The sequence below is a fragment of the Tupaia chinensis genome, unplaced genomic scaffold (genome assembly GCF_000334495.1).
Source record: "Tupaia chinensis unplaced genomic scaffold, TupChi_1.0 Scaffold000017_1, whole genome shotgun sequence".
NCBI classification, from domain to species: domain Eukaryota; kingdom Metazoa; phylum Chordata; class Mammalia; order Scandentia; family Tupaiidae; genus Tupaia; species Tupaia belangeri.
The window spans coordinates 1,073,504-1,100,332 of NW_006159447.1; the positions used below are offsets into that span (position 1 = coordinate 1,073,504).

General features: G+C 40.2%; 1 protein-coding gene across 1 annotated transcript in view; it reads right to left on the reverse strand.

Annotated features, from left to right (window-relative positions):
- Positions 1-2,281: 2,281 nt before the first annotated feature.
- EXT1 (exostosin glycosyltransferase 1) overlaps positions 2,282-26,829 on the reverse strand; it is a gene marked incomplete at its 5' end in the record, with an annotated part of 346,475 nt that continues 321,927 nt past the window's right edge. Inside the window, 5 exon segments of the mRNA XM_006140061.2 lie at positions 2,282-2,812; positions 10,061-10,232; positions 13,194-13,354; positions 19,866-19,955; positions 25,703-25,798. Coding sequence (XP_006140123.2) covers positions 2,627-2,812; positions 10,061-10,232; positions 13,194-13,354; positions 19,866-19,955; positions 25,703-25,798 — 705 coding nt within the window.

Here is a 26,829-nt window from a genome sequence, read left to right on the forward strand (position 1 = left end):
ACTTGATGCAATGCAATACAACTCTTTCCTAAGTGAATTAAAATTACATCTTACTGTTGGGCCTCACTGATTTGCTAAGCATTGTTCAATCCCCAGCTGTAAATTCCAAATGAGAAAAGAACATGCTAGCTAGCATTCTAAAGAGATTTACTCAGAGAATGTCATAAAATGAAACCATGGAGACTTAAAATGGATAAAAAGTGTGTCAAATCTCATCCTTAAAATTACCATCTTTTTCACATAACACAGGTTGTTTGTGGAGAATAGTTGCCCCATGAGATTTGTGACAGATAAATTTTGCAATGCAGGTCCCTGAATCCACTCATGTGACTGATTGTACAATCATAGACACTGCTTTGCAAGCCAAGATGACAATATAAATGGCAAATTGGCTTGGGGGGGGGTCATTAACAAAATATTGCATTCATTTTTATTGTTTTTCGTAAAGGAGAAAGATACAAAAATAATGTGTCAATCTTTAAAACACTAAATACAAACTTGTAAAGCCTGTGATTAAGGATTCATTGCAAACTCTTTTACTCATTGATACCTGCAGCATAAATGGCATGAAACCAATTAGATGGGGCATGTCATAGAAAGACACAAGTGTAAACACCATGGACCTAAGAATTATTTTTCAACAAATACATATGAAATAATCCTCTACTTGGGAAAACATGTCACATGTTTGAAAGTGAGCTAAGGATGGATTATATTTGATAAGAGAGAGCTATAGAGAGCTGTTCTGAGTCCTGAGGCTACAGAGAAAGCCCCTCTGTAATAGACTCAGTGACCTTGGACCACTTGTAACACAGCATCAGGATATGTGGGCTCTAGTCCTTATTCTGCTGGTAGGTGGCCTATTGAGTCACCTCTGAAAACACCTACTTCCACTCTTCCTTATAACATTCTTTCTGTGCCATCACCTTAAGTTCATCTTTCTCTCCTAGGTATCACGGAAAAAGGATAAGTTAAAGTCTATTGGACTTACGGTTCTATTGACCTATGCTGCCCACTTGAAGTTACTGGAACATAATTCTATGACGAGCTTTCTTCTAAGACAAAACTGGGAATAAACATATGAAATGTATGAGAGTTAAGGGAGTAAATAAAAACAAAAGTGCTTATTGTTTATTCTGTATAATTTGTGAATTGGTGGTAGGACCCAGTAATGTATTTCTTTTCCCTGTTCTTTCTTGCCTCTTCCAAGAAATGTTGTTCCATTTAATAACAGAAGTCTCCATCTTTTATAATATGTCATCAGGAAAGGCATGACATATTTTTCTGTTTTTCAATGCAAAAATGGGTCATGACTTTCCTGATGACCCAGTAGAATTAAAGGACTTGTGTTAAGTTTGTGTTTATAGTTTCACAATCATAAGATCAAGACAGTATTTGCAGGAATAGAAATGTTCTTTTCCAACAAGAAGTACAACTAAACTTCTCTACAGATTTAAACATTAAAATGCAATGAAACACTATTCACATTTGTTCCTGACAATTTTATTTGCCAGATTCTCGCTCAAAACAGTCTGACTAAAGATGGTACCAGGGTTCCACTGGTGAGGAACACCCGCAGTTACTTCACAGTAATTCTCTTGTTCAATGGTGTGAATTCATACATTATTTCTTCTTTCTCAACAAAGAAGCTTCCAAAACTTTTCAATATTCCATCTCCCCAATGTATTCACTCTTCCTTGGGCTCTAAAGCAAAACTTTTCCCCATCTCTAAGTAGACATAGCCAATAGTTGAATCTATAATCTAGCCCACATCCCTGAAAAGTATTATGTTACTGTTATGGGTCAATATTTCCATCTCATTAACCCTTGCTAACCCCTTCACTCACTGATACCTGCAGAGTAAATGGCACCCATGCTGGTGGGTCATTTGGACAGTTCCTTGTGCAAACTGAACATTTCTTAATTAGACTAATGTGTTCTTGGTACTAACTTCCCCCCACCCCCCAGCCCCCAGTGAAAAAGAGATTACCATATTTATATATCTCAGACATAAAGTTTTCAGTTAGAATGCCTACCTGGAAGTCATAATACTTTCTCTCATGCAGCAACATTTTAGAGATAAAAGTTAAAGTGGATTTGGACATTCAAAGTGGAATGAACTTGTCTTAATTTATGCTCAGTTATTCCTTGACACTGGGCAGAGTGGTTATTGTGTTTTCCATGAAGTCTGAGCTTTTGTAATGGCAGAACACCCTGCATGATGGCAATCATGTCTGTGGGAAGAGGAGTAGCAGCTTGGAAATATTCACAACCAACACAATTTTGATTAAAGAAAGAACTCTGGTTTTTAATAGTTTTGATCATTAAAAAAGTTTAAACCTGCATAGCAATCATTTCAAAAATAATTATTTAATGTTCCATAATTAAACTGTACACAACCTAGTCTTGGGACACAGAAGTGAGGTGAGTTTGGAGCAGTCCGGTGCAGTCCCAGGAGCCAGGAGTTGAGTTCTCATTGGCCTGTGTTTGTCATTCTGTTCATCTAAGTTTATTTGGATACTTGGCACAATCTGGCTCCGCTGATGCACGAATCTGCACTGGGAAGAGAGAGCGGCTTGATCCCTGTGTCTCTTCTTGCTTCCCCTCCCCCACTCGGCCAGATTCCTCAAAGTCGCTCAATGTCTCGGTATTTCTTCCTTAGAATAGAGACCTGGTCTTTAAAGAGGACGGGGTCGAGCCTCATCTGAGAGTGAATCAGCGGCATGTAGCCAAACCAGCTGGCAAACGTATTCATGCAGCTCTGTCGCTGGGCAAAGTGGTCGGGGTCAGCCCAACGCGAAGCCCGAGAAGTCTAAGAGAAAAGGAGAGACAAAGGACAATGAGAGGCAACCAGGTGAGATGGAAATATGGTAGAGAGCTGACTCAGGCCATCAGGCAAGCAGTGACACTTCGGGTCTGGCCTGGCCACCTAAACCTGTCATCCATGTGCCTGGTAAAAATGCATCACTGATCCTTGTTTTTGGCCTTGCCAAAGGTTCTTCCAGATAGACTAAGTTCCTCAATTAAAAACACACACACACAAACCAACCAAAAATGTAGAATGACTGGTTCTCTAACATTTTCTGAACTGATTGATCCTCTGGTCAGTGAATAACTTATTGACTGAACCTCAATTATTATGATTAATAAGTATAAAACTTCTCTTTGCACTTGGGACAAAATACTATGACTAACAATGTATTAATGGTTTCAAGGACAGTTTTCTAAATTATCTTATTTACTGGTTGATTTGGAAATATAATAATCAACATTCACAAGTCTACCTCTTTCTGCTTTTAGCTCTCTACCTTTATAAACATCCTATTGAATCTTTGTTTAAAAGTCACACATATAGTTGAGGAGCAATGAAAGAGAACCTTTACACTTTATTCAAGGATAGTGTGGGGCACTGCTAATGATCTATTTTCTCTTCTATAGACTTCTCTATTGAGATGACTCTATGAAGAATATGGGAGTAGATTCAGTAGGGTATGTGTCTATAAGGCTAAAAACACAGTATAATCTCAAAAGTCTAACCATAATTCAAGAATTGTAGCATTTCCTACTCCACTAAAATGCCCAAAGACTACTTTTTCTTGTTTCATTTTTTACATTTCTAGAGCTTTTTGTTTTATCACACTCTATGTAAAATATTTTATTACATTATGTAAAATTCAAAGTCCTGTTTTATTTTTAAAAACATGGTAAGTTAGGGCCAGCAGAAGGTGTACCAGTTACATCGCTGGACTCCCACATGAGTGACTACAGTTTGAGTCCTGGGCCTGGTGGCTTGAAACTCATGCTGTGTGCATGAGTGCTCAAGAGCCCAGGAGGAGAGTGGAGAAGAAGGAATTGTGGCATGGCCATCCCTTCAGGAGTGATTTCTCTCTTTAAAAAAACTTTCCCTTCCACTGGTCTTTGTCTCTCTTTCTCTCCAGTGAGTACACATGACCTAAGGCAAAAACTTCTAAAAAAAGGATAAGCACAGTTGTTTTATTTTTAAAGAACAATCAGCCTTGGGACCAGCAGTTAACATAATGGCTATGTCGCTGGACTCCCAAGTAGTCGACCATAGTTTGAGTCCCAGACTTGGTGGCTTAAACTCACGCCGGGAACGTGTGCGTGCGTGCCCAGGATCCCAAGAGGAGAATGGAGGAGAAGGGATTGCGGCGTGGCCATCCCCTCTGGGGGGTGATTTCTCGCTTTCTGTCTCTTTATCTCTCTCTGTCTGTCTGACGAGCACACGCGCTCTATAGCAAAAAATCTCTCCAAAAAAAAAAAAAAAAGAACAATCAGCCTTATAAAGAGTCACTGGTCAATCAAAATGGAGAAAAGATTTATTGTGAGCAAGTAGAAAATGACAACCATCCTTTTAGGTCTCTGTGTTGCCCCTAAGAATGGCTATTTTTTGACCATATAAATGATTGGTATTGATGTAAAAGAAAGCTTTAAATGGCTTAAGAGTTGAAACTTAAATAGGATGACTAAGCATATTGTCTTTAAAATTATGTTTTTACAGAAGAAGGAAAAGATGGGTTACCTATTCGTGGAGGAAACAACCATAAACCTTTTATGTCAATAGGTAACTCTTTCATGATATATATATGTACACATGTGTACGTTAAATGTTTTGTGCTCTCACATATTGCTAGAAACTTTCATGGGAAGGTACATTTTATTGTAAGAATCACTTTAAAACCATGTCAATATATTTGAAAATACCACTGAAGGTAAATACAAATGTCAAGTTACTTCTGAGCAGCAGAATAACAAACCAAACACTGTCAGTCAAGTGTTTTCATGAAGCTCTTCGGAGCTCCACAATAACCTGGTGAAGTATCTACTAAGGAAGCAGGTTCAGGGCAGTTACTGCTACTTGTTCATGGCTAGACAACACTAGTTACCATTCGTACACTACGCAGTAATCCAGAGAACAGTATCAAATTAAGGTGCCCATGTGAGTTCACGTCAGAGCTAAGAGTCCCAAAAGTACCGAGTCGTGTTCCTAAATTGATAACGGCTTTGCAGGCCAGTTCTGATTGGCCCACTCATTCCCCAAAGGTCAGACCCCCACATCCAGGAAAAGTGCTCACATATTCAAATGTAGATACTGTCACCAGCTTAAGCTCACTCTTGTTATAGTTTACACATCTAAGAATAAATCCAGTTGAATCCATTAAGTACAGTTTTTGCTTCTGGATTTTAACATTTATTCTGGTCGATAAACATATATTAGAAAAGATGTATTTCCTGTATAATAAAACACAATCTCATCCCTTGAGATTCATTTACTTCAGCAGTCACAGAAACATTCAATACACTAACGCATGTCCTGGGAAGAAGGAGAAAAATACAATTCCTAGACTTATCTAGTAAGACTTAACGTTAAATTTAGATTTGTCCCAAAGATGTCTGGAATTACTAGACATATTGGTTTCATAAATCTATGAAAAGGAGAGAAAACCAACCTCGAAGAAATCATTTTATTATATTTTTACCTCAATGAGTCAATAACCTCAGAGAAATCTGACAAAGTCTCTAAGCAAACAATATTCAAGAAATGTCTGTCTTTAAATGTAATTGTGCATATGTGTATGTGTTTGTGTGTGTCTGTGCACATAGTAGGCAAAACATCTTGCTTGGATTTGAATAGTCTTTCAGCCTTAAAGATCAAATATTCTTGGGACCAGCAAATGACAAAATGGTTATTACTGTACTCCCATGTAGTTGACCTTGGTTTGAGTTCTGGACCCAGTGACTTCAGCCTCACACCAGGAGCGTGTATGTGAGTGCCCAAAATTCCAAGAAGACAATAGAGAAGAGATTGCAGTGTGGATATTCCCCGCTGGAGCGGGTAATTTCTCTCTTTCTGCCTCTCTATCTCTTTCTCTCTGGTAAGTGCACATGCCCTATGGCAAAAATCTCTCTCTTAAAAACAAACAAAAAAACTATTCTTGTAGATCGTCTTTCTTGTTCTTTTGGTAGTTAGGAGGGAATAGAAATTTCCACCAGACTTTCTGCTCACTAAGAACAGCTCTTTTGTCATGCCCAGTGTGTAGAACAGTACCTAATAACTTGTACATGTTCAGTAAATGCCAATTGACTACATTTCATAAACTTAAAATCCAGTAAATATTTTGCTCTTCCTAAATTTAGTGAATAAAAACATCAATTGTGTTAGCTAAGTTTTCCTTGGTAAAAATTAAGTTAGTAAGTAATTTTCTACACCTGTGTGAACAAAGCTAATGGAAATCTCCAAAAAACTGAACTGATATAACCATGTTAAAGCATGTTCATTCAGGTGGCCTCTCATTCTATCACCCATGATTAAATGTGGGTGGACTTAAGGTTTCTGATATCTTATAAACAGTATTGGCTCTGCCTAAGAGGAATGTAGGTAGATGAAATTTCATATTTCAAAATGGGCATGGTAACCAAGAACCTGGGGTACAAGAGAATAGGAAGTGGAAAGAACAGACCCTAAGAGTCAACTCCCACTTCTGTCTATAACTTACTGGGCAATTTGTAGCAATATGTTTAAATTCTCTAGGCCCTATTTCCTTACTTACTTGTAGAAAGGGGGACCAAAAGAAAGCATAATGGTTATGTGGCCGACCACGGTTTGAGTCCTAGACCTGGCAGCTTGAAACTCACCTTGAATGTGTGTGTGTTCATGCCCAAAATCCTGAGAGGAGAATGGAGACAGGACTGTAGTGTGGCTAAACCCCCAGGGTGTGATGGCAAAAATCTCTCTCTTAAAAACAAACAAAAAAACTATTCTTGTAGATCGTCTTTCTTGTTCTTTTGGTAGTTAGGAGGGAATAGAAATTTCCACCAGACTTTCTGCTCACTAAGAACAGCTCTTTTGTCATGCCCAGTGTGTAGAACAGTACCTAATAACTTGTACATGTTCAGTAAATGCCAATTGACTACATTTCATAAACTTAAAATCCAGTAAATATTTTGCTCTTCCTAAATTTAGTGAATAAAAACATCAATTGTGTTAGCTAAGTTTTCCTTGGTAAAAATTAAGTTAGTAAGTAATTTTCTACACCTGTGTGAACAAAGCTAATGGAAATCTCCAAAAAACTGAACTGATATAACCATGTTAAAGCATGTTCATTCAGGTGGCCTCTCATTCTATCACCCATGATTAAATGTGGGTGGACTTAAGGTTTCTGATATCTTATAAACAGTATTGGCTCTGCCTAAGAGGAATGTAGGTAGATGAAATTTCATATTTCAAAATGGGCATGGTAACCAAGAACCTGGGGTACAAGAGAATAGGAAGTGGAAAGAACAGACCCTAAGAGTCAACTCCCACTTCTGTCTATAACTTACTGGGCAATTTGTAGCAATATGTTTAAATTCTCTAGGCCCTATTTCCTTACTTACTTGTAGAAAGGGGGACCAAAAGAAAGCATAATGGTTATGTGGCCGACCACGGTTTGAGTCCTAGACCTGGCAGCTTGAAACTCACCTTGAATGTGTGTGTGTTCATGCCCAAAATCCTGAGAGGAGAATGGAGACAGGACTGTAGTGTGGCTAAACCCCCAGGGTGTGATTTCTCACTTTCTGTCTCTCTGTCCCTCTGTGTCTCTGGTGAGCACACATGTCCTATTGCAAAAATCTGTCAATCAACCAGTCAATCAATAAGGAAGTTGAGGGGCCAGCAGTGGCATAGTAGTTATGTTGCTGGACTACCATATGGCCGACTATGGATTGAGTTCTGGACCTGGCAATTTGAAACTCATGTTGTGTGTTTTTGTGTGTGTGTATGCTCAAGGAGGACAATGCAGGAGAAGGTATTGAGGTGTGGCCATCCCCCCGGGGGGTGATTTCTTTCTTTCTGTCTCTGTCTCTCTGTCAAGTGCATGTGCCCTATAGCAAAAATCTCGCCCAAAAAAGGAAGTTAGATTATATTTCCTTGGAAATACCTTTGGTACTGGGACCAGCAGTTAGCATGATGACTATGTCACTGAACTCCCATGTAGCCAACTGCGGTTCAAGTCCTGGACATGGTGGCTTAAACTCACGCTGGGCGCATGTGCGTGCATGCCCAAGATCCTGAGAGAAGAATGGAGAAGGGCTTGTGGCCATCCCCCCTGGGGGGTGATTTCTTGCTTTCTGTCTCTCTGTCTTTCTGGTGAGCGCATGTGCCCTATGGCAAAAACCTCTCAAAAAAAAAAAAAAATCTTTGGTACTAAACTTTCTTTTTCATTTTTTATTTGACTTTCTTTTATACATTCAATCACATTATTTAGCTTACAAAATGAATATTTCAACAGGTGAACACTGCTCCCTAGTACAATTGATAAAACTATAAAACATCTTCAACAGATTCCACATTTCTTTGTCCCATTAATGCTATGCCTCCTATTTTTCTTCTAAATGTCTTTCCTCAGACCCTCCTCTTTCACACACATTTTATCTGGTATTTACACCTATATACTGTGCTTCTATATCCTTTAGTCAATCAGTTTCAGTCATAGAGTGCAGACATTTGGTATATATTAAGTGGGGACATACAATGCCTCTCCTTCATAGCCTGGCTTGCTTCACTCAGCAGTAAATCTTCCATATTCATCCACTTCCTGTCAAAAGTCAGGGTTTTATTGTTTTTTATGGCCAAATAGTATTCCATAGAGTATACGTGCCACAGTTTTTCTATCCATTCATCTGTTCGTGGGCATTTGGGTTGGTTCCATGCCTTAGCAATTGTGAATAATGCCGCAATAAACATCGATATGCAAGCACTTTTCTGATTAAGTATTCTTCTGTCCTTTGGGTAGATACCAAGGAGTAGGACTGTTGGATCATATGGTAGTTCTATTTGTAGATTTTTGAGGAATCTCCAAATTGTTCTCCACAGTGGCTGGACCAATTTACATTCTCACCAGCAGTGTAAAAGAGTTCCCCTTTCACTACACCCCCGCCAGCACTTATCATTTTCTTTTTTTTTAAATCTTAGTCATTCTGACTGGGGTTAGATGGTATCTCATTGTTGTTTTGATCTGTATTTCCCTTACAATGAGGGATGTTGAGCATTTTCTCATATGCCTTTTAACTAGGAACTAAACTTTTATTACTTAACATATTTTACTTTACTTTTTCAAAAAAATCTTTCACAAAAATTATCTCAGCCCTATTTTAAATTTTAGCATTTCTACTTTAAAGATGAACCACCTGAATTTCTGAAGACAGCTAACCTGCAGGAAACTTATGAATGCTGGTTCCAGAACTGAAAATTGAATGCTGTGACTACTGGTGTGTCAGTATGGTACACTATCAACTCAAGAACCACCACTAGCAGGGTGTGCTGAAGAGTACTCTTCGACAGTTATTAAGTGAGGCACTTACTATATGCTTACAAAAATTTTTCTAAGTCTTTAACTCTGCTATAGACTGAACATTTGTGTTTCCCCGGAATTTTTATGTTGAAATCTAATCCTCAATTCCTCAATGTGATAGTATTTGTAGGTGAGGCCTTTGAGACATGATGGTGTCATGACAGCAGAGAGACCTCCAGAATGGGACTGGCACTGGAAGGGACCCAGCGAGCTCTGTTGCTGCCTTGTGAGAACATGTGGTCATCTATAAATCGGGAAGCAGGCCCTTGCCAGACGTCAAATCAACTGGTGCCTGATCTTGGACTCCCCGGCCTCTAGGATTGTGAGAAATCAATGCCGGTTGTTTAAGCCACTCAGTCTATGATTTTGTGTTTTTTTTTTTCTTTTTCTTTTTTTTTTTAATTGTTGTTGCTTGCTTTTTTAATAGCAGCCTAAAAGGACTAAAACAAGCTCTGAAGACATACCTTTCTCATGTCACATTATAGGTTATATAAAAACTTTATTTTTTTGGCATAAATACTCTCGAATTATGTCTTCCTAATTGCCCACATGCCAATCACACATTCCTTCAGAGGGTGTGTATGGGCGTGTTTTATTTCTGACATCTCATTATGCTTTGGGGTAGAGTGGCTAGAAGGTCAGGAGTCCTCATTACTTTGGGCTGAACTGCTAGTGAGCAAAGCAAAGGAAGAAAGTTCTTTCGCTCTTACCTGTCCCATCATTGTCTCCTTATACTGCTTCTTCTGGGTCACTTTGATTGGAGGCAATTTAGTCACAGCAGACACCAGAAAGTTCATGAGAATGTCCTCACAATTGGCCAGTTGGTCCACCATGTTCTTCAGGCTGGCTGGCAGGTAATGGGTGTACAGGTAGTGATAATATCTGTAAAAAACCAAGACAGGAGGCCATCATTACATAATGACAAGGGGACTTCTTTTAACAGAAGAAAAATACCCTTTCTTGGAATCCCTAAACATATCACAGAGAGTGATAATGAGGATGATGACGGCGACAATCTATCACTTACATGGTACTCACTTTGTGCCAGAAAAACTCTAATGTGTTTTATAAGAGATGTCTCATCAGTTCCTTATAAGGAACCTATGAAATGGATGCTATTATCATTACCATTTTAAAATGAGGAAATAAAGCACAGAGGTATACATGGATGCAAATAATATTTGCCCAGTCTAAGTTCAACAAGTAGCCTAGTTGGTTAGAAAGAGAAACTGAATACACAGCTGAAAAAAGACATTATTTACCCATGATCTGTGAATCACGAAGAAGTTGCTTTGCAATTTTAATCATTGGCTTAATGAGAACTGTATTCAATATTATCCCTAGACTCTGTTCAACAATGTACCATTCTGCTCTTATGTCCTATAAACCATATATATTTTAACCCTATCTGAGCAAAATATGAATTAATCTGGTAGTCAAACATAGAGAATCAACAAATAATCTGAATAATTTCTCAAATTGCTATTTCTTTTTACACAGATGAACATACATATGGCATATATTTATGAAAAAAACATTTGAGTGAATTATTAGGTTGGTGGTAAAGTCGTGACATATTTTTCTATTTTTCTAAGCAAATATGTGTTATGACTTTACCAACAACATAATATTCACATTTATGTGATCATGGCAGGATGAAGGGGCGTATTTTACATTTAAAATACATTTTAAAAGGTGGAATATTGAAATCAAGATTCAGTGAACCAAAATGTTTATACCTTGGGCATTTCCAAACCTATCCCAGAGATGGCAAGATCATTTATTCTTTACTTCAGAAGACCAAGGTAAGATTGGTGTATTCACCTTACTAAGACAAAAGAGTGAGGGTTGTATTAATGACTAAGTGGGGATGTTAACTATCTGCACTCTAGTTTGGCAATCTTACTCAAGTATCTCAGTGTTAAAGACCAAACATAGGCAAATGCCAATTTTATATCTCCATCTCTGACCTTTCTCAACATATCCTTAATATGCCCAAGGCTAGGGGTGGCATGGTGGTTGGAGGCATTGGACTCCCACATGGCCAACGGTGGTTTGAGTCCTGAACCTGGCGGCTTGCTTTCTCACTTTCTCTCTCTGTCCCTCTCTAGTCAAACTACAACAAATAAATAAATAAATAAAATAATTATTTTATTTAAATTTATTTTTTTTTTTGAGAGGTTTTTGCTATAGGGCGCATGCGCTCACCAGACAGACACAGAGAGACAGAGAGACAGAAAGCGAGAAATCACCCCCCAGGGAGGATGGCCATGCCACAGTCCCTTCTCCTCCATTCTCCTCTCGGGATCTCGGGCATGCACACACACACACACACCCGGCGTGAGTTTAAGCCGCCATTTATTAAATAATTAATAAATAATTTAAGATAATGCCCAAGCCTCAACTCTTGTATTTTCCCTAATACTTACTCCATCAGTAGCTTTCCTATTTCTGTTAATGGCTATTCTGTCCTTCTAATCCTTCAGGTCAAAAAACTTAGGGCCATTGGGACCAGCAGTTAGCGTAATGGCTATGTCACTGGACTCCCTCGTAGTCGACTGTGGTTTGAGTCCCAGACCCTGTGGCTTAAACTCACACTGGGCACGTGTGCATGCATGCCCAAGATCCCGAGAAGAGAATGGAGGAGAAGGGATTGTGGCGTGGCCATTTCCCCAAGGGGTAATTTCTTGCTTTCTTTCTCTCTGGAGAGTACGCATGCCCTATAGCAAAATATTTAAAAAAAAAAAACCCCCCCCAAAAAAAAAAAAAAAAAAGAGAGAGAGAAAACTTAGGGCCATCAAACTCTATCCAATTTGTCAGGCCATCATGCTGGACCACCATCTGATCACACTTACCACCTCCACTGTTCACTTCCTGGTCCCAGGCTCTACCATCTCTTGCCTAGATAAACTCAATCACCTCATCATAGGTCTCCCAGCTTCTACCCTGGCCCTATTATAGCCTACTCTAAAGATAGTATCCAGAATAGTTATCCAACATAAGCCAGATGACTGTTGTATTCAAATCCCTGCCCTGGTTCCCCATGTCAAGTCAGGGAAAAGTAAAGTCCTCAGGATGAACAGCCAGCTCTTGCATCTGGGCTTGCAGACATCTCAGCCCTGTTCTCATCCCCTCTACTCTAGTCATAGTGGTCTTCTCCAACATTCAGAATCTCCAATATTCTGCTTCAGGGCATGTGTTCTAGCTACTCCCTGTGCCAGAAAGCTCTGGCTATTGATCTCCTACTGGCTAACCTCCTCTCCCACTTCAAGCCTCTGCTCACATCTCACCTGATCAGTGAGGGCCATCCTGGCCACCCTCTCACAGGTCCTTCTCTGCCTTTGGCACTCATGATTCTTTACTCTTATCTACTTTATCTTTTTGCTGTATCACTTACGTCCTTGGCATACTGTGTAAGTATTATGTCTATCGTGTTTCACTTTGCAAGAATAAAAGACCAGCACTGGCAGGGAATTTTTCTCTTTTACTCAGTAGTGAATCCCAGCCACCTAGAAGAGTGTCTAAGAGTCCTCAATTATGCCTTTGGTTTCGTTGCGTTATTCTAAATATTTGGTCCCCCAATCCATTCCTGAGTATGTCTTCACACCACAGACTAACTGAAAATAAGACTCTACAATAATTTCTGCAAATGCAATAAACCAAGAGGGCTCACTGCTTTGAAAAACACACATTTGCCACATCAGCAAAACTTAAGCAAAGAGATAGACTAAACGTTGCTAATGTTGTTAACAAGATCTGGCCAGCGTTCTCATTTCAGTGATAGCCAGAAACTGCTCTAAGGAATTTGATCGAATGTGTAAGAGAGATGATTCCACTCCTCACTTGTGGTAAATAGCAGCTCCGGTCAACACCATGGAGTAGTCGTTGGTCCACTTGGACGTGTACCCCCACCGCTCCTTGGAGTTATCCCAGAAATGGCTACGCGCAGGGTACCCCACAATCCTCTCGGGGAAGCTCTGCCACACTGTGAAGGCAAAATCCACCTGCAGGCAGAACACAAGCCAAATAAGCAATCAACAGTGTTAACAAATGTCAACAAAACATTACCTTCCCCCTGCTAATTCATAACACGAAATCCCAGGACTGTTGCGAAACATTAATTCTATGTATTCATCAGCAAATTAAACTGACTGCTTGACATTTTGCCCCATAATTATGCACATTTTAATGTTTTCTGCTAAAGAAACTTCAGATCAGTACAGAAATGAAAGAAAAAAAAATTGCTAATATATCTTTTAGCAACCTAACCTGTGCAAGCAAAAACATAAGTCAAAAAAGTAGTTGCTTCCCCCCATCTCCAAACAAGGTGCATGTGGCTATTGATTCACATGAAGCACAAATGCATCTGTTTATAAGCGAGACTGCTCTCCCGATGTATATCCAGAGAATGAATATACAGCATGCATCATTCCCAGCCTATAGGGAAGCCAAAGTGACTACAACACAGCGTCCTCTTAAGAGAAAGAGAAAAGATGTTTTAAAAGAGCATAGGTTTTAACAGGAACACAGAGAAGATATCACAAAGAAAAAATAATTCAGGCCTCTCAGCTTTAAAGGTAAACAGGCAAGGGAAGTCCTGAAAAAGTCTCCACAGTGAAAATTGCTAAGTGTAAGTAGAGACAAGGCCAAGTGAAGCCGCAGGATTATTTTAAAGGAAATGCAGCCAAATGACTTTTCAGTACTTATCCTAACCCACAGGTACCTCACATCTGCTACAAGCTAGCACCAATGCTTAGCACCTGTGCAAATTCAGTTCTGACTTTTGATGATCCTTTTATAGATGGTAAATAAAAATAATAAATAGAAAATAAAAAGGTATTTAAATATTTAACCACTTTTGTCCTCACAGTAATCCTACGAGGTTAAGTACTTGCAGAGTCTTCAATTCTTAGAGGAAGAATGGAACATACATGGAGGTTCACATCACTTGCCTGAGCTACTTAGTGGCCGGGGAAAGATTCGAACCCAGGCAATATGGTTTCAAATCCAGTGTGTGGTGTGTCACAACCTTGCTTTTGGTTCTATTGCTTCAGTGTAGAAAGCAATTTCTCTCTTATATGGGTTACACTTTGCCCTGCAACTTTGTTTTTACTCCTAAATAAGCAATACAAATGGAAATTTCATTTATTCCACAATTATTTCAGGTCCCAGCACTGCAATGGCTGGGTAACGAGTGATGTTGCAAGCTCAGATCCTGTTCTCTCAGAGGTTCAAATGCAAGACAAATAACGATTCAGAGGTAAAAGACTCAAACTCCATCAATGGATGAATAAAATATGACATATTCATACAAGGAAATATTACTCAGTTATAAAAATAAATGAAGTAGTCTCATATGCAACAAGGATGAATCTCAAAATGTTATGCTAAGTTAGAAATGCAAAAGGCTACATATCTTGTCATTTCACTTATATGAAAGGTCCACAATTAGTAAATCCATATACAGAACACGGGCTGATGGTGTTAAAGCCTGAGGAGTGAGTGCTTAATGGGCACAGGACTCCTCTGTGGGTAATGGGAAAGTTTGGGAAGAATACAGATGATGACCGCACAATATCAGGAATGTATGAAATGCCAATGAACTACACACCTTAAGATAGTTAATATATGGGACCAGCAGATGGCGCTGGACTCTCACATAGTCGACCATGGTTCGACTCTCGCCAGGTGTGTATGTGTGTGTGTGCCCAAGACCCCAAAAGGAGAATGGAGAAGGGATTGTAGTGTGGCCATCTCCCTGGGGGGTGATTTCTCACTTTCTGTCTTTCTCTGTCTTTCTGGCGAGTGCACGCACCCTATAGCAAAAACTTCTCCAAAAAAAGAAAAAAGAGAAAAAGATAGTTAATTTATGGGGATGAGAGATGGCGTCATGATTATGTCACTGAAGTCTCACATAGTGGACAGTGGTTTGAGTCCCAGACCTGGCAGCTTAAAATCATGCTGGCTGCGAGTGCATGCGTGCCCAGAATCCCGAGAGGAGAATGGAGGAGAAGGGATTACAGTATGGCCATCCTCTCTGGGGAATGAATTCTCACTTTCTGTCTCTCTGTCTCTCTGGCAAGCATACATGCCCTATAGCAAAAATCTCACAAAATAAATAAATAATTTTAAAAATAGTTCATTTATGTTTTGTGGATTTTCCCCAATGACAGAGCAAATAAGCCTAGATTAGAATTTCCCAAGCTTTGTGCCATAATTATGATATCACATGTTCAGTTTATCAATATATTTCTTTAAACTGACTACTCTTTTTTAAAAAAAGAAAAAATTAAATTAATCTCATCCTAGGTAAAAAATGTAAGTGAAATCCTAGGTTTGATTGCTAGAGTACATGCAGAGAGAGACAGAAACAGAGAGAGGGAGAGAAGGAGAAAGTACCCCACAGTGGAGTGTAGTCACGTTGTAATCCCTTACTTATGTCTCCATCCTGTTGGAATTTTGGTCGTGCACGCACACACACACACACACATCTGGTGTGTTTTTTAAGCTGCTGGGGCCAAGATTTGAACCATAGTCAGCCATGTGGGATTCAGCTCAGTTAGTCACTAGGCCATTGGGCTGGTCCAACATTATTTTCTAGCAAACATTATAGCAAAAACATAATTGTTAGAGTGAAATGTGCTTGCAGTGAACCATGTAAAACTGTTATATGTATATGGTAATGTCTTTGGACTACTATACAGTGAATTCATGCTGGGAAAATCCATTTGGTATGCTGCAAAGATGTACCATGATTGAATTAAAAAAATAAGAAAATAAAAAAGAGGGGAAAAATAAAACTTTTTTATATACATAAATCATCTTTTGAAAAAAAATATTGGCCTGAGTGATTTTTTTGAAGATCTTTTTATCCCCAAATTCTTTCAGCTTAGTTAGAAGTCACTGTTTGTGTAAACAACTATAGATCCACTGTTTTATGAAAATTCAATTTGGTCCCCATGACGGTTAATTTTATGTGTCAACTTGACTGCAACGTGAGATTCCCAGATTAAAGATTATTTCTGGGTATGTGTGTGAGGGTGTTTTCTGGAGGAGATGAACATTTGAATTGGTGGACTCCACGAAGCAGATTGCCTTTTCCAATGTGGGTGGGAATCACCCAATCCTCTGAGGACGTAAATAGAACAAAAAGGCAGAGGAAGGAGGAATTTACTCTTCTTTTTCTTCCTGCCTGCTTGACTGAGTTGGGACATTGTCCTTCTAGTGTCCTTGGACAGGGCTTTATGCCACTGGCTCCCCTGGTTCTTGGGTCTTCAGACTCAGACTGGAATTATGCCACCAGCTTGCCTGTGTCTCCAGCTTGCAGACGCCAGATTAAGTGACTTCTCAACTTCCACAATCGCCAGCTTCTCATAATAAAGCTCCATACATACTCCTTGGTTATGTTTCTCTGGAAAACCCTAATACACTGTCTTATCTCAAGATAAGACAGAATTAACAACACAGCTTGTTCCCTAAAACGATAATATCTAGTGTGGGGTAGGGGGGTAGGGGGTGTATCAGGTGGTTAAGAAAGCTTGGAGAGAGTGAAGTATCTCCAAGTTAAAAGACAGCAGAGGAGTGGACAGCATTTGCCAGAAAATTGAAACAAGGCCATGATAACCTACACATCCTCATTGGCATTCAACACTAATGGTGCCAACTGATGGGATAGTATATTATGTAGCTTGTCATCAAAGAATCAGCTGTCAGCACTCTTTGGGGTTTTCCATTATTCTTTAAAAAGGAAACACATGCACTGGCAACTACTACAGAACCCAATGGGGTGTTTTCATCGCATGAATTTCTGACTATCTCGAAGCTGTTTCAAGTCATTTCAAAGGAACTCAAAAGTAAATTCAGATAAAACTATGATTCTTGTGATAGCTCAGCTTTCCTACACATCATTAACACATCAAAGGCGGCAAAGGTCAGCAATATGGCCTTTTCTCTTAAAAATCAACATCTGTTTTCTTTTGAGGATTTGCAGTAACCTAGATAAATGTAAATAACTATAAACCAACTATATCTAATATTCTTTATAGAATCCCATTTAAAAAAAAATCTTTCCTTAATGCTACAGAGGGACATTTAAACAAGCTAAGAATCCTTAGAGGAGAAATATGAAACATCTATTCACATAAAAAAAAAAAAGAGAAAAGAGAAATTCGTGCCCAAGACCATTTTAGGCAACACAACCACTCCTCTGATCAGCAGGCAAAAGTAAAGCAGGCTGCCAGCCTCTTAAATTTACATATCATTTTCAACCCACGATGACTTCTAATTACTTCACATACAACACATGTTCCTCCCAGCATGCACCGAGTGGTAAGGATTGCAATGGCCTGAGAAGAAATTCACCAGCACTAGGAGGCATCACAGTGGCAGAGCTATTTCACCATGGGACAGGAAAAAAACTACCTGTCCTGAGCTGCACCCTGGGACAGAAGAATCCTATGGGACTAAACCACCCCGTCTTCCTTGCAGGCTGGTTTCTGGTTAGGTTGGCTCAATGGAAGTTGCCAGCAAGAGAAATGGAGGCAGGACAATAGAAGAGGTCAGGGTATTTCTTGCCTGCTCCCTCCTTGCTTCAGTACTAGAATTCAGGCAGTAGCCATTTCCTTCCATAATCATAGGTCTTTTAGGGCAGCCTCCCCTTCTATCACTCAGGGGCTCTGGAACTATTTCCTTCTTCCACTCCTTCAGACCTAGGGGTGGGTGAGACTTCCTATGCTTGCTACTGTCTAGGTGCTTCACCATCTCTGTGGGGTCCTTTAACCCCACCCACATTCTCTAAGTAATCCAAATTTCCTTCATTTGAATCATCTGATTTGAATTCTGTTTGCTGTCAGGACTCTGAAAAGTACAGGCAAGAACTATGTAACCAAAGTACTTGGCATTGAAACCAGAACAGAGAAATCTCTCAATAAATGCTTGTTGAATGAATGTGTTCCTGGGATGCCAGCTTCCCTTGCAGGAAACAGCAAAAAAGTGCAAGCTGGGGTGTCCCGAATCCTGTATTCTATAGCTGCCTTTCTCTTTGAACATTAAGCATACCATCTCCCCAACAACCCCATCTAATTATACTGACACAATTGGCTGTGTGTTCACCCTTTAATCCCCACAGCACGCATCCCCCCAACCATTCATTCAACAAGTATTTATAGAGCTTTGGCTACATACAAAGCATTCTAACAAGGTGAGGCCCAGAACATTTTGTCCTGGAATTATTTAGGTTGCCTTTGTACATAACATTTAACTCCATCTGATGGAATTGGAAGCACTGGTGGAATTTCAAGAAAGAGTATCTGAGTTGGCCAGCCTAGGTCAACACCAAGTCCTGGTTATGTGGGTGGCAGAGGACTGGAACCAGACTAATGTCCAGGAAAATGCATGCTGCTAAGTGTCTATGTTTAAACTGAAAGGAATAATTATGAATAAAAGAGAAAATAGAGAGAGGGAAAGGTAATAAGTAGTTAAGTCTCCATACTTTTTAGCAGCTACCATTAATAAACTATTTCTGGGGACAGGCAGTTGGTGTAATGGCTATGTCGCTAGACTCCCATGTAGTTGACCACTAGAGCCCCAGACCTGGTGACTTAAACTCACACCGGGTGCGTGTGCATGCGTGCCCAAGATCCCAACAAGAGAATGGAGGAGAAGGGATTGAGGCATGGCCTTTCCCCTGGGGGATGATTTCTCACTTTCTGTCTTTCTGTCTCTCTCTGGCTTTCTGGTGAGCACATACGCCCAATAGCAAAATCCTCTCCCCAAAAAACCCCCCAAAATCTATTTGTGATGTATACATATTTATATAGCTGTCTTTTGTCTCCTGCATGGTCTGAGGTAAGGTTTCAGAGATCAATACTCATTGGAGTTGTAAGAATTTGTTTTCTACCATATTTGTCCTTCCTCTTCTCTCTCCTCCTCACACATTCTTTGGGCAATCTTACTTTTTGCAGAGATATCTGAACATCTGAAATAGCAGGGATCTCCATCTCCGCCTTAAAGTGAGACCATTTGGTCTCGTGTGGGTGAAAGAAACGAGCACTTTAAACTGAAACAGAAAAGTTGCCTTTAGAACTGAGAACAATGTTCCCAAACAGGCAACACACCTGCACAAGTATCCGGACACTCAGAGAGGGATGGGGTAGTGTGCTGTGGACGGCAAGGTTTCAAGATACTGCTGAACATGTGTCCCGTCCTTCTTTCCATCTGCACACCTGCCCACAGCATGAGGTTTAAGACCAAAACTGAAGGGCAGGCAGGCAGGGAGAGGGGAAGCACAGTAATGCAAATGAGGAGCCAATTAGCAGAGAAAACAAAGGGCCCTCATCAGAGTGCTGAGCAGTAGCAAGGTGCTGACAAAAATTGGGTTGATTAAAACCAATCTGCAATAAGTTTAGAAAAATTGTTTTTGACTTTCACCAAGGCAAAGGCAACAGATGCATTGGCACTCGGGGACTTGGGCAGCTGCTCAAAGAGCCCACCAGCCCCTCCTCGGTGGGGTCTTACCTCCGTTGTTGAAAGCACAGTGTCTTCGTCAAGGCTGAGCACAGCATCTGTGACAATATTGTCATAGGGCAGAAATCGGCTGCTCATCACCTGCAGAGTAGTAGAAATGAGGCAGGAGGGAGGGGAGGAGAGTCAGAGACATACAGTTAGTCTTGTTTTGGGGGAAATCTTTCTATCCTTACCATCACAAACAATGCTCTACCATCATGTCAGCCCTCAGCAATGACAGATATCCATCTCCCATCAATACAGACTCATCTGTTCCGTTATTGGACACCTATGGTGTAGAAGGTACCTTGCTGGCCAAAGGGAGTGCAAAGGTAAGTAAGACGTATTTCCTGTCTTTAAGGGTTTATAGTCTTGGTGGAGACCAAGAAGCAAATGGGCTTGAAATGAAAAACACCAGGAGGCCAAAGGATAGAGCAACCAGCTGCTTAGAGGAGCAGACAGAGGCCTCAGAGAAGAAGTTACATTTCAGTAGAACCTTGATGGCTAGGAATTTATCAGGTATACTTGGTAGATGCAAAAGCACAGAAAAAAGAACCAGAGAGTGGAAAAGTGATACAGTGATTCCAGACACAGGACACTACCACTGGAAAACCAGGTCACTGTAGGAGGTATGCAAACATTTAAAAATCAAATACATATTTATTTTAGCACAGATTTATAAAATACATACACATACATGTGGACAGCTGTGGTGATCACAGGAAGTCATGCATTTACTTACAAAATGCCATTAAGATGAAAAATAAGCCAATTTAAAGAAAAATATTAAATATCACGTGTGGTCTATGAATTTAGGAAATTACTATGTGAATAACGTTTAGGAAATTCCAGGGTAAGATGTGGTCATTTGTGTGTGTTTGAGAGAGGGGATTTTAAGATGAGACGATCAGCTGGAAAAACTGAAGCTGGAATGGCTACACTGTGAGAGCCACACTCAACCCTCTGTCTGAGCGTACAATAGAGCAACTGACCATAACACTGATACCGTAAGAATAACTAACATTTTTGAGCATTTATTCTATGCCAGAAAGTGTTCTAATCCTTTACAAACATCATCTTTTTTCATCTTTATTATAACCCCATTTAATAGGGGAGGGAACTGAGGCACAGAAAAGTTAAGTATCTTGTCCACCATGAACGTGGGATTTCGTCCCCGATGGTGTGAATGCATAGAGCACCTCAGTCACTGTCTCGAGTTTAGAAATGACCTCGAAGGTTAATTTAGGGACAGACATGGCACTCATATATACTCAACACTTTCTCCTAGAAAGTATATTAATGGTTATGGTATCCCCTAGGAATTCACACTTGGAGAACTGAGAAAAAAGACACACTTGCCATCAACTTTGAAGGCACAAAGGCCAGGGAATGAAGTAGATAAGTGTTGGAAACAAAGTGAAAGGGGAAACAGACACACAAGCAGCTGCTCATGGTATACTCTGCCAATGCGGGCACTCCAAAGGAAGTCTAGGCTATGTTCACATCACAAAGCCAGCCTCACCCATAGGCCTCGTTTCAAATGTGGTTTACATGCCTGTGAAGCTGCTGGAGTGTTCAGGACATGAAAGAATGGAAAGTGCCCACTCTAACCCATCTTGGTGAGCTCCAGGGGTGTATCTACAGCATAGTTTCAGGGGCTGCTCCTACACATCTGTCAACTGGGTTAGGGGTTTTGTTTTTGTCTCATCCTTTGTGGGCTTTTGAAATAAAATAAAATACAAAGTGATCAGCAACCTCGTATACACAGTGCTCAGAAATCTCAGCCTGAAGCTATTCTCCGGATACTGTTTACATGTCTACTGACTAACGCAGAAACCATTCGCTGCCAGCTTAGCAATGCCCTGACCTTTCCCTTGTTCAGCCTACAGGGAAAACTGCAAAGACAAGGCCTATAAATTCCGAATGGAATTTTGCAGGCAAAGCAGCAAACACATCAATTTTGAAGTTAAGACGAGACATGGAGATTTAAAAATGGAGAATAAGAAACTTCTTCATCATCCACCCAACCACTTAGTTTTAAAGGATCTGTTTCTTTTCTTTTTTCTTTCTTTCTTTCTTTCTTTCTTTCTTTCTTTCTTTCTTTCTTTCTTTCTTTCTTTCTTTCTTTCTTTCTTTCTTTCTCTCTCTCTCTCTCTCTCTCTCTCTCTCTCTCTCTCTCTCTCTCTCTCTCTCTCTCAGCAAATGTGGTTTACATGCCTGTGAAGCTGCTGGAGTGTTCAGGACATGAAAGAATGGAAAGTGCCCACTCTAACCTATCTTGGTGAGCTCCAGGGGTGTATCTACAGCATAGTTTCTCTCTTTCTCTCTCTCTCTTTCTTTCTTTCTTTCTTTCTTTCTTTCTTTCTTTCTTTCTTTCTTTCTTTCTTTCTTTCTTTCTTTCTCTCTCTCTCTCTCTCCCCCTCTCTCTCTCTCTCTCTTTCTTTCTTTTCTCTCTTTCTTTCTTTTCCCCTGAACTTGCTTCCTCAACTGAGGATAAGAGCCCATAAATCAGCCACTTCCAAGTTTGACTATGAGAACCAGAGGTTCTCGATGAAAAACCTTGCATGAACTACCTTCTTAAATGAATTATTAGGTCGTCAGGAAAGTCATGACATATTTTTCTATCTTTTTCTATACAAAAATGCATCATGACTTCTTCAACAGCACAATAACATGAGATGAACAAATATATTTACAATCCTGAGTGAACCAGGCTTTCCTTGTTAGCTCATTTAAGAAATAGCTAGCTACCATGTAAGAGCCCAACACTTTCAGAATGAACAAATATGACTGGGAAATGACCATGATTCAAAAAGTTTACTGTCTCATGGAGAAGACAGAAAATGTACATAATTCCACAAAGCTCAATACTAGTTAATACTTACTGAACATGTACGATGTGCCCATACTTGCAAGTACATTGATATGTATGGCATGATATCATTCGATCCCACTTGCACATTAACTAGCTGAATGCTATGATTGCTTTCATTTACCAAAATGTGTGACTGAGGCACAGAGATGGTAACTCCTCCTAGGTCACACAAAAGGAAGTCTGACTTTGGAGATCATGACACAAACCATAACACGTTTCCCAGAAGAGAAGCTGATAGTTTTTGAACCCTTGGTGTGTGTATAATAGGCCCAGGGCTACGCACTGACCATGCAGTATTTCATTTAATCTCCATAACTTAGCCCAGGTTTCCTAGAATGTGGAGCCTGAAGCAAGACTCAAGTGCAAATGCTTTACTAAGAGGTGCAACCCTGGGACACTCAGAGTGAGGGAAAGGGCACAGGAACTATATGGCCTACCAAAATCAGTGTCCAGGCTAGAGTTAGGACTGAACAAATGGCCAGCATTACAGATAGCAATATGGCAGGCAGAATCTGAGGCATCTTGGACACCTGATATGCCCACAAGAAAGGGACTGTTACAAACATATAATTATGAATATATTATAAATAAAGGAACTGAGATTGCTCAATAAATGTGAAAATATATAGTCGATCAATGAGCCATGGCATGAAAATGCAATTTAAACTAAGGAGTAGGAACTTCAACCCAATTAGTCAGATTGGATGCTGACATATCCAAAGACAGACGTCTCTATCAGAAGATCCGGTCACCCATGGAAACATAAAACATTTCCAAGTTCAAAGTTAGCCACATCTGTCCAAGCACTGCTTAGGACTTCAAGCATTGGATTAACACTGCTGTTCCTGCGACAGGTGATTCTACTGGGGAGATAGATGTAAGGGGTTATAGGTAGATTTTCATTGCCAGTCCCATTCATAAGGCCAAGCCTGTGGAGAGATGTGTTCATGAAGGTAAGAAAGACTGATGCCAGGAGGCATGCAATTATGGTAATTCTCACCTTTTGTTTTACTTTTTTCTCCTTTTTTTTTACTTTTTTCTCTTTTTTTTTGAGAGGTTTTTGCTATAGGGCACGTGCACTTGCCAGAAAGACAGAGAGACAGAAAGTGAGAAATCACCCCCCAGGGGGGATGGCCACGCTGCAATCCCTTCTCCTCCATTCTCCTCTCAGGATCTTGGGCACGCATGCACACGTGCCTTGTGCAAGTTTAAGTCGCCAGGTCCGGGACTCGAACCGGGGTAGACTACATGGGAGTCCAGTGACATAGCCATTACGTTAATTGCTGGTCCCATTCTCACCTTTTCTCAGCTAATGCTTATCAATCAGCTCTTTGGTAATCATGATGCTTGACCCCAGCCCATGAGGCTGTATCTCTATTTGTGATAGTCCCAGCTGTGTTCTGAGCCCATTCAAAGCACCAAGCACACAGTAGGCACTCATGAACCAGAACTGAATAGATAATACACGGATCATTTTGTTCAAGTTGTAGTTACAACTTTTTTTTTTTTTTGGAGAGGTTTTTCGCTTTAGGGCGCATGCGCTCGCCAGACAGACAGAGAGAGATATAGAGACAGAAAGAGAGAAATCACCCCTCAGGGGGGAAGATCATGCCGCAATCCCTTCTCCTTCATTCTTCTCTTGGGATCTTGGGCACGCACGCACATGCACCCGGCGTGAGTTTTAAGCTACCGGGTCCGGGACGCGAACCACAGTCAACTACGTGGGAGTCCAGTGACATAGCCATTACACTAACTGCTGGTTCCCAGTAGTTACAATTTTTACTGCACTATGTTAAATCATATTAAACTGCCACTTACAGTGAGTCCAATGATGATTCCCAATGGTTCAACCTCATAAATTGATATTTTGTCATGCTGACTCAAAGTGTTTACTTAGTGTGAGCCTATTTTTAATGACATGACCTGACCCCTTGAAAACTGACAAAGGAAGTCTCTCAGGTGACACTTCTTCACCAAGCAGTTTTATTTAGTTATAACTTACTTTTTTTTTTTTGCAATGGGTAAGACCTATAAGCAAGTAATAAGTAGAAACGAGAGGAAAAAGAGCTCATCTCTGGCTGCTGATGGTGGTAGATATTTTAAAGAGATAGTAAGCAAAGAGGGGCTGAAAGGATATATGAAAATATTAAAAAGCAAATGGAAGGGTTGAGAAGGGATGATTAAGACTTACAGCAAGGACCATCATCAAAGACAGGAAGGGACACCGTACAATACAGATAATTATAAATGATCAAATTTGATAGGGGTCCAGATCTTTAGGGGTAAGCACGGAGAGATCAGAAGGCTGGCTGAGGCCAGATCGTGCTATGCATGGCCTCAAATGCTAATTTAAGGCACTGGAGTCCCTGAAGGGCTGTGAAATGATAAGGAAGGTTGTTCGACTCTATGCAAAGTAAATTGGAAAATGGAAGAGTGAGACCAGCTAGACAGTACTCATAAGTCTTTGGTTGTAGAGACCAAAACCAAATTAAGGTAAAAATACTTTTCAAAATATAAATGTGAGGAAGAATCACTATTTTGAAAGGCACAACTTATTTGCATTAATCAGCTAAGCAAACCTTGTACATCATTGCCAGCATCAACCTTATCTTCAGCCTCACCATTTATGAAAAACATGACTATTTCTAAACCCTTCATGTATTTACTCCTAATAGCAACCATACGAGGTAGGTGTTATTATTTCCATTTTGTAGATGAGAAAGCTGAGGTTGAAAGAGGTTAGATATAGATGCCAGGTTACATAGCTACAAGTTCGTATTAACTCTTGGGTTTCCCTGATTCAAAAGCCTATGGCTGTCAAAACTACGGGCATCTTGAGTCAAACACAGTTATAGAAAAAAGAATCCAGGGCCAGCAGCTCCCACGGACGACGACACAGCAGGGCCCACACCCAGGCCACAGGGGGATGAAGATTTCATGGTCATTCCACATATAGATCCCCTTTAAGTCCTACCTTGCTTTCTCCTTCAATGACGATGACAGGCACAGCAGTGGCAGGCCAGCGGTGTTTGGCTGGTAGGGGCTTGTCACAATTCCATAGAACTATGATCTGAAAGGGACAGGGATCATTAGATGGCCGGGTTAGGTTGTATTTATGTAAGCCTCCAACCCAAAGGCTCTTCTCAGGGCCAGAAAGAGAAAGGAGCTGGAGATCTCAGCAAGGCAGAACAGCAGACATCAAAACTGAGTTTTAAAGCGAGTCCACCCCCACGTAACCTTCAGAACCTTATCACTTCAACAACTAGAGATAAAGGAGGGAAAGGATAACCTAAAAAGCTGTGTCTTGGGGGTAGAGAAAAGCTGGAGGAAAAAGAAGTAATTTCAGGGTTGCTAGAACTTAATAAAGTGTTTTTCTAAATTCTGATATCTTATGATGATGAGTGAGATAACAACTCGGCACAAATTAAATAAAAATGTACACTGAACATCTGAACATCTGCTGCGAACTTGTGCTGCACCAGGCAATGTGGGAGAAATAAAAGAATTCAAGACGGAACTAAGATGAGCTCGTGTTTTGGATTCTCCAGAATGGTGGCTGATTTTATGCGACTTTATAATTTCCAATAAAGACATTTACTTCAAAAATACATACTGTAACGTGATGCAATTCTCTCCTCGTTTGTAAACCTTCTTATATAAACTAATTTACGCATCAGAAAACCTCTGTTAGGAGTAGGGGAGAGACGCTGATTTGGAAAATATTGTTACCATAGATATAATCTTCTGCTCCCAATTTTATAATTAGTCATGATTGCTGTGAAAAGTAGATGCCTCCTGACACCAACGAGTCAGTTTCTTCTACTGAAATCTGGGTTTCTGGGATCTCCCAGTGGCCTGATGTTGCTTTCTTATTTTGACATTTAAAAAAAAAAAATCATGTGATTATATATCCTGTAGAGAATGTGTTGGTTTATGTACACGCAGCATACTACAGGGATGTGCTCTGAGAACTGCATCTTTAGCTGATCTTGTCATTGTGTAAACAGCAGCATGACTTACACCAACCTAGATGGCATGGCCACGGGCTAGGTTGTACACCCAGGCTTTACGGCACAGCCTATGTTCTACTTCTGAGACCAC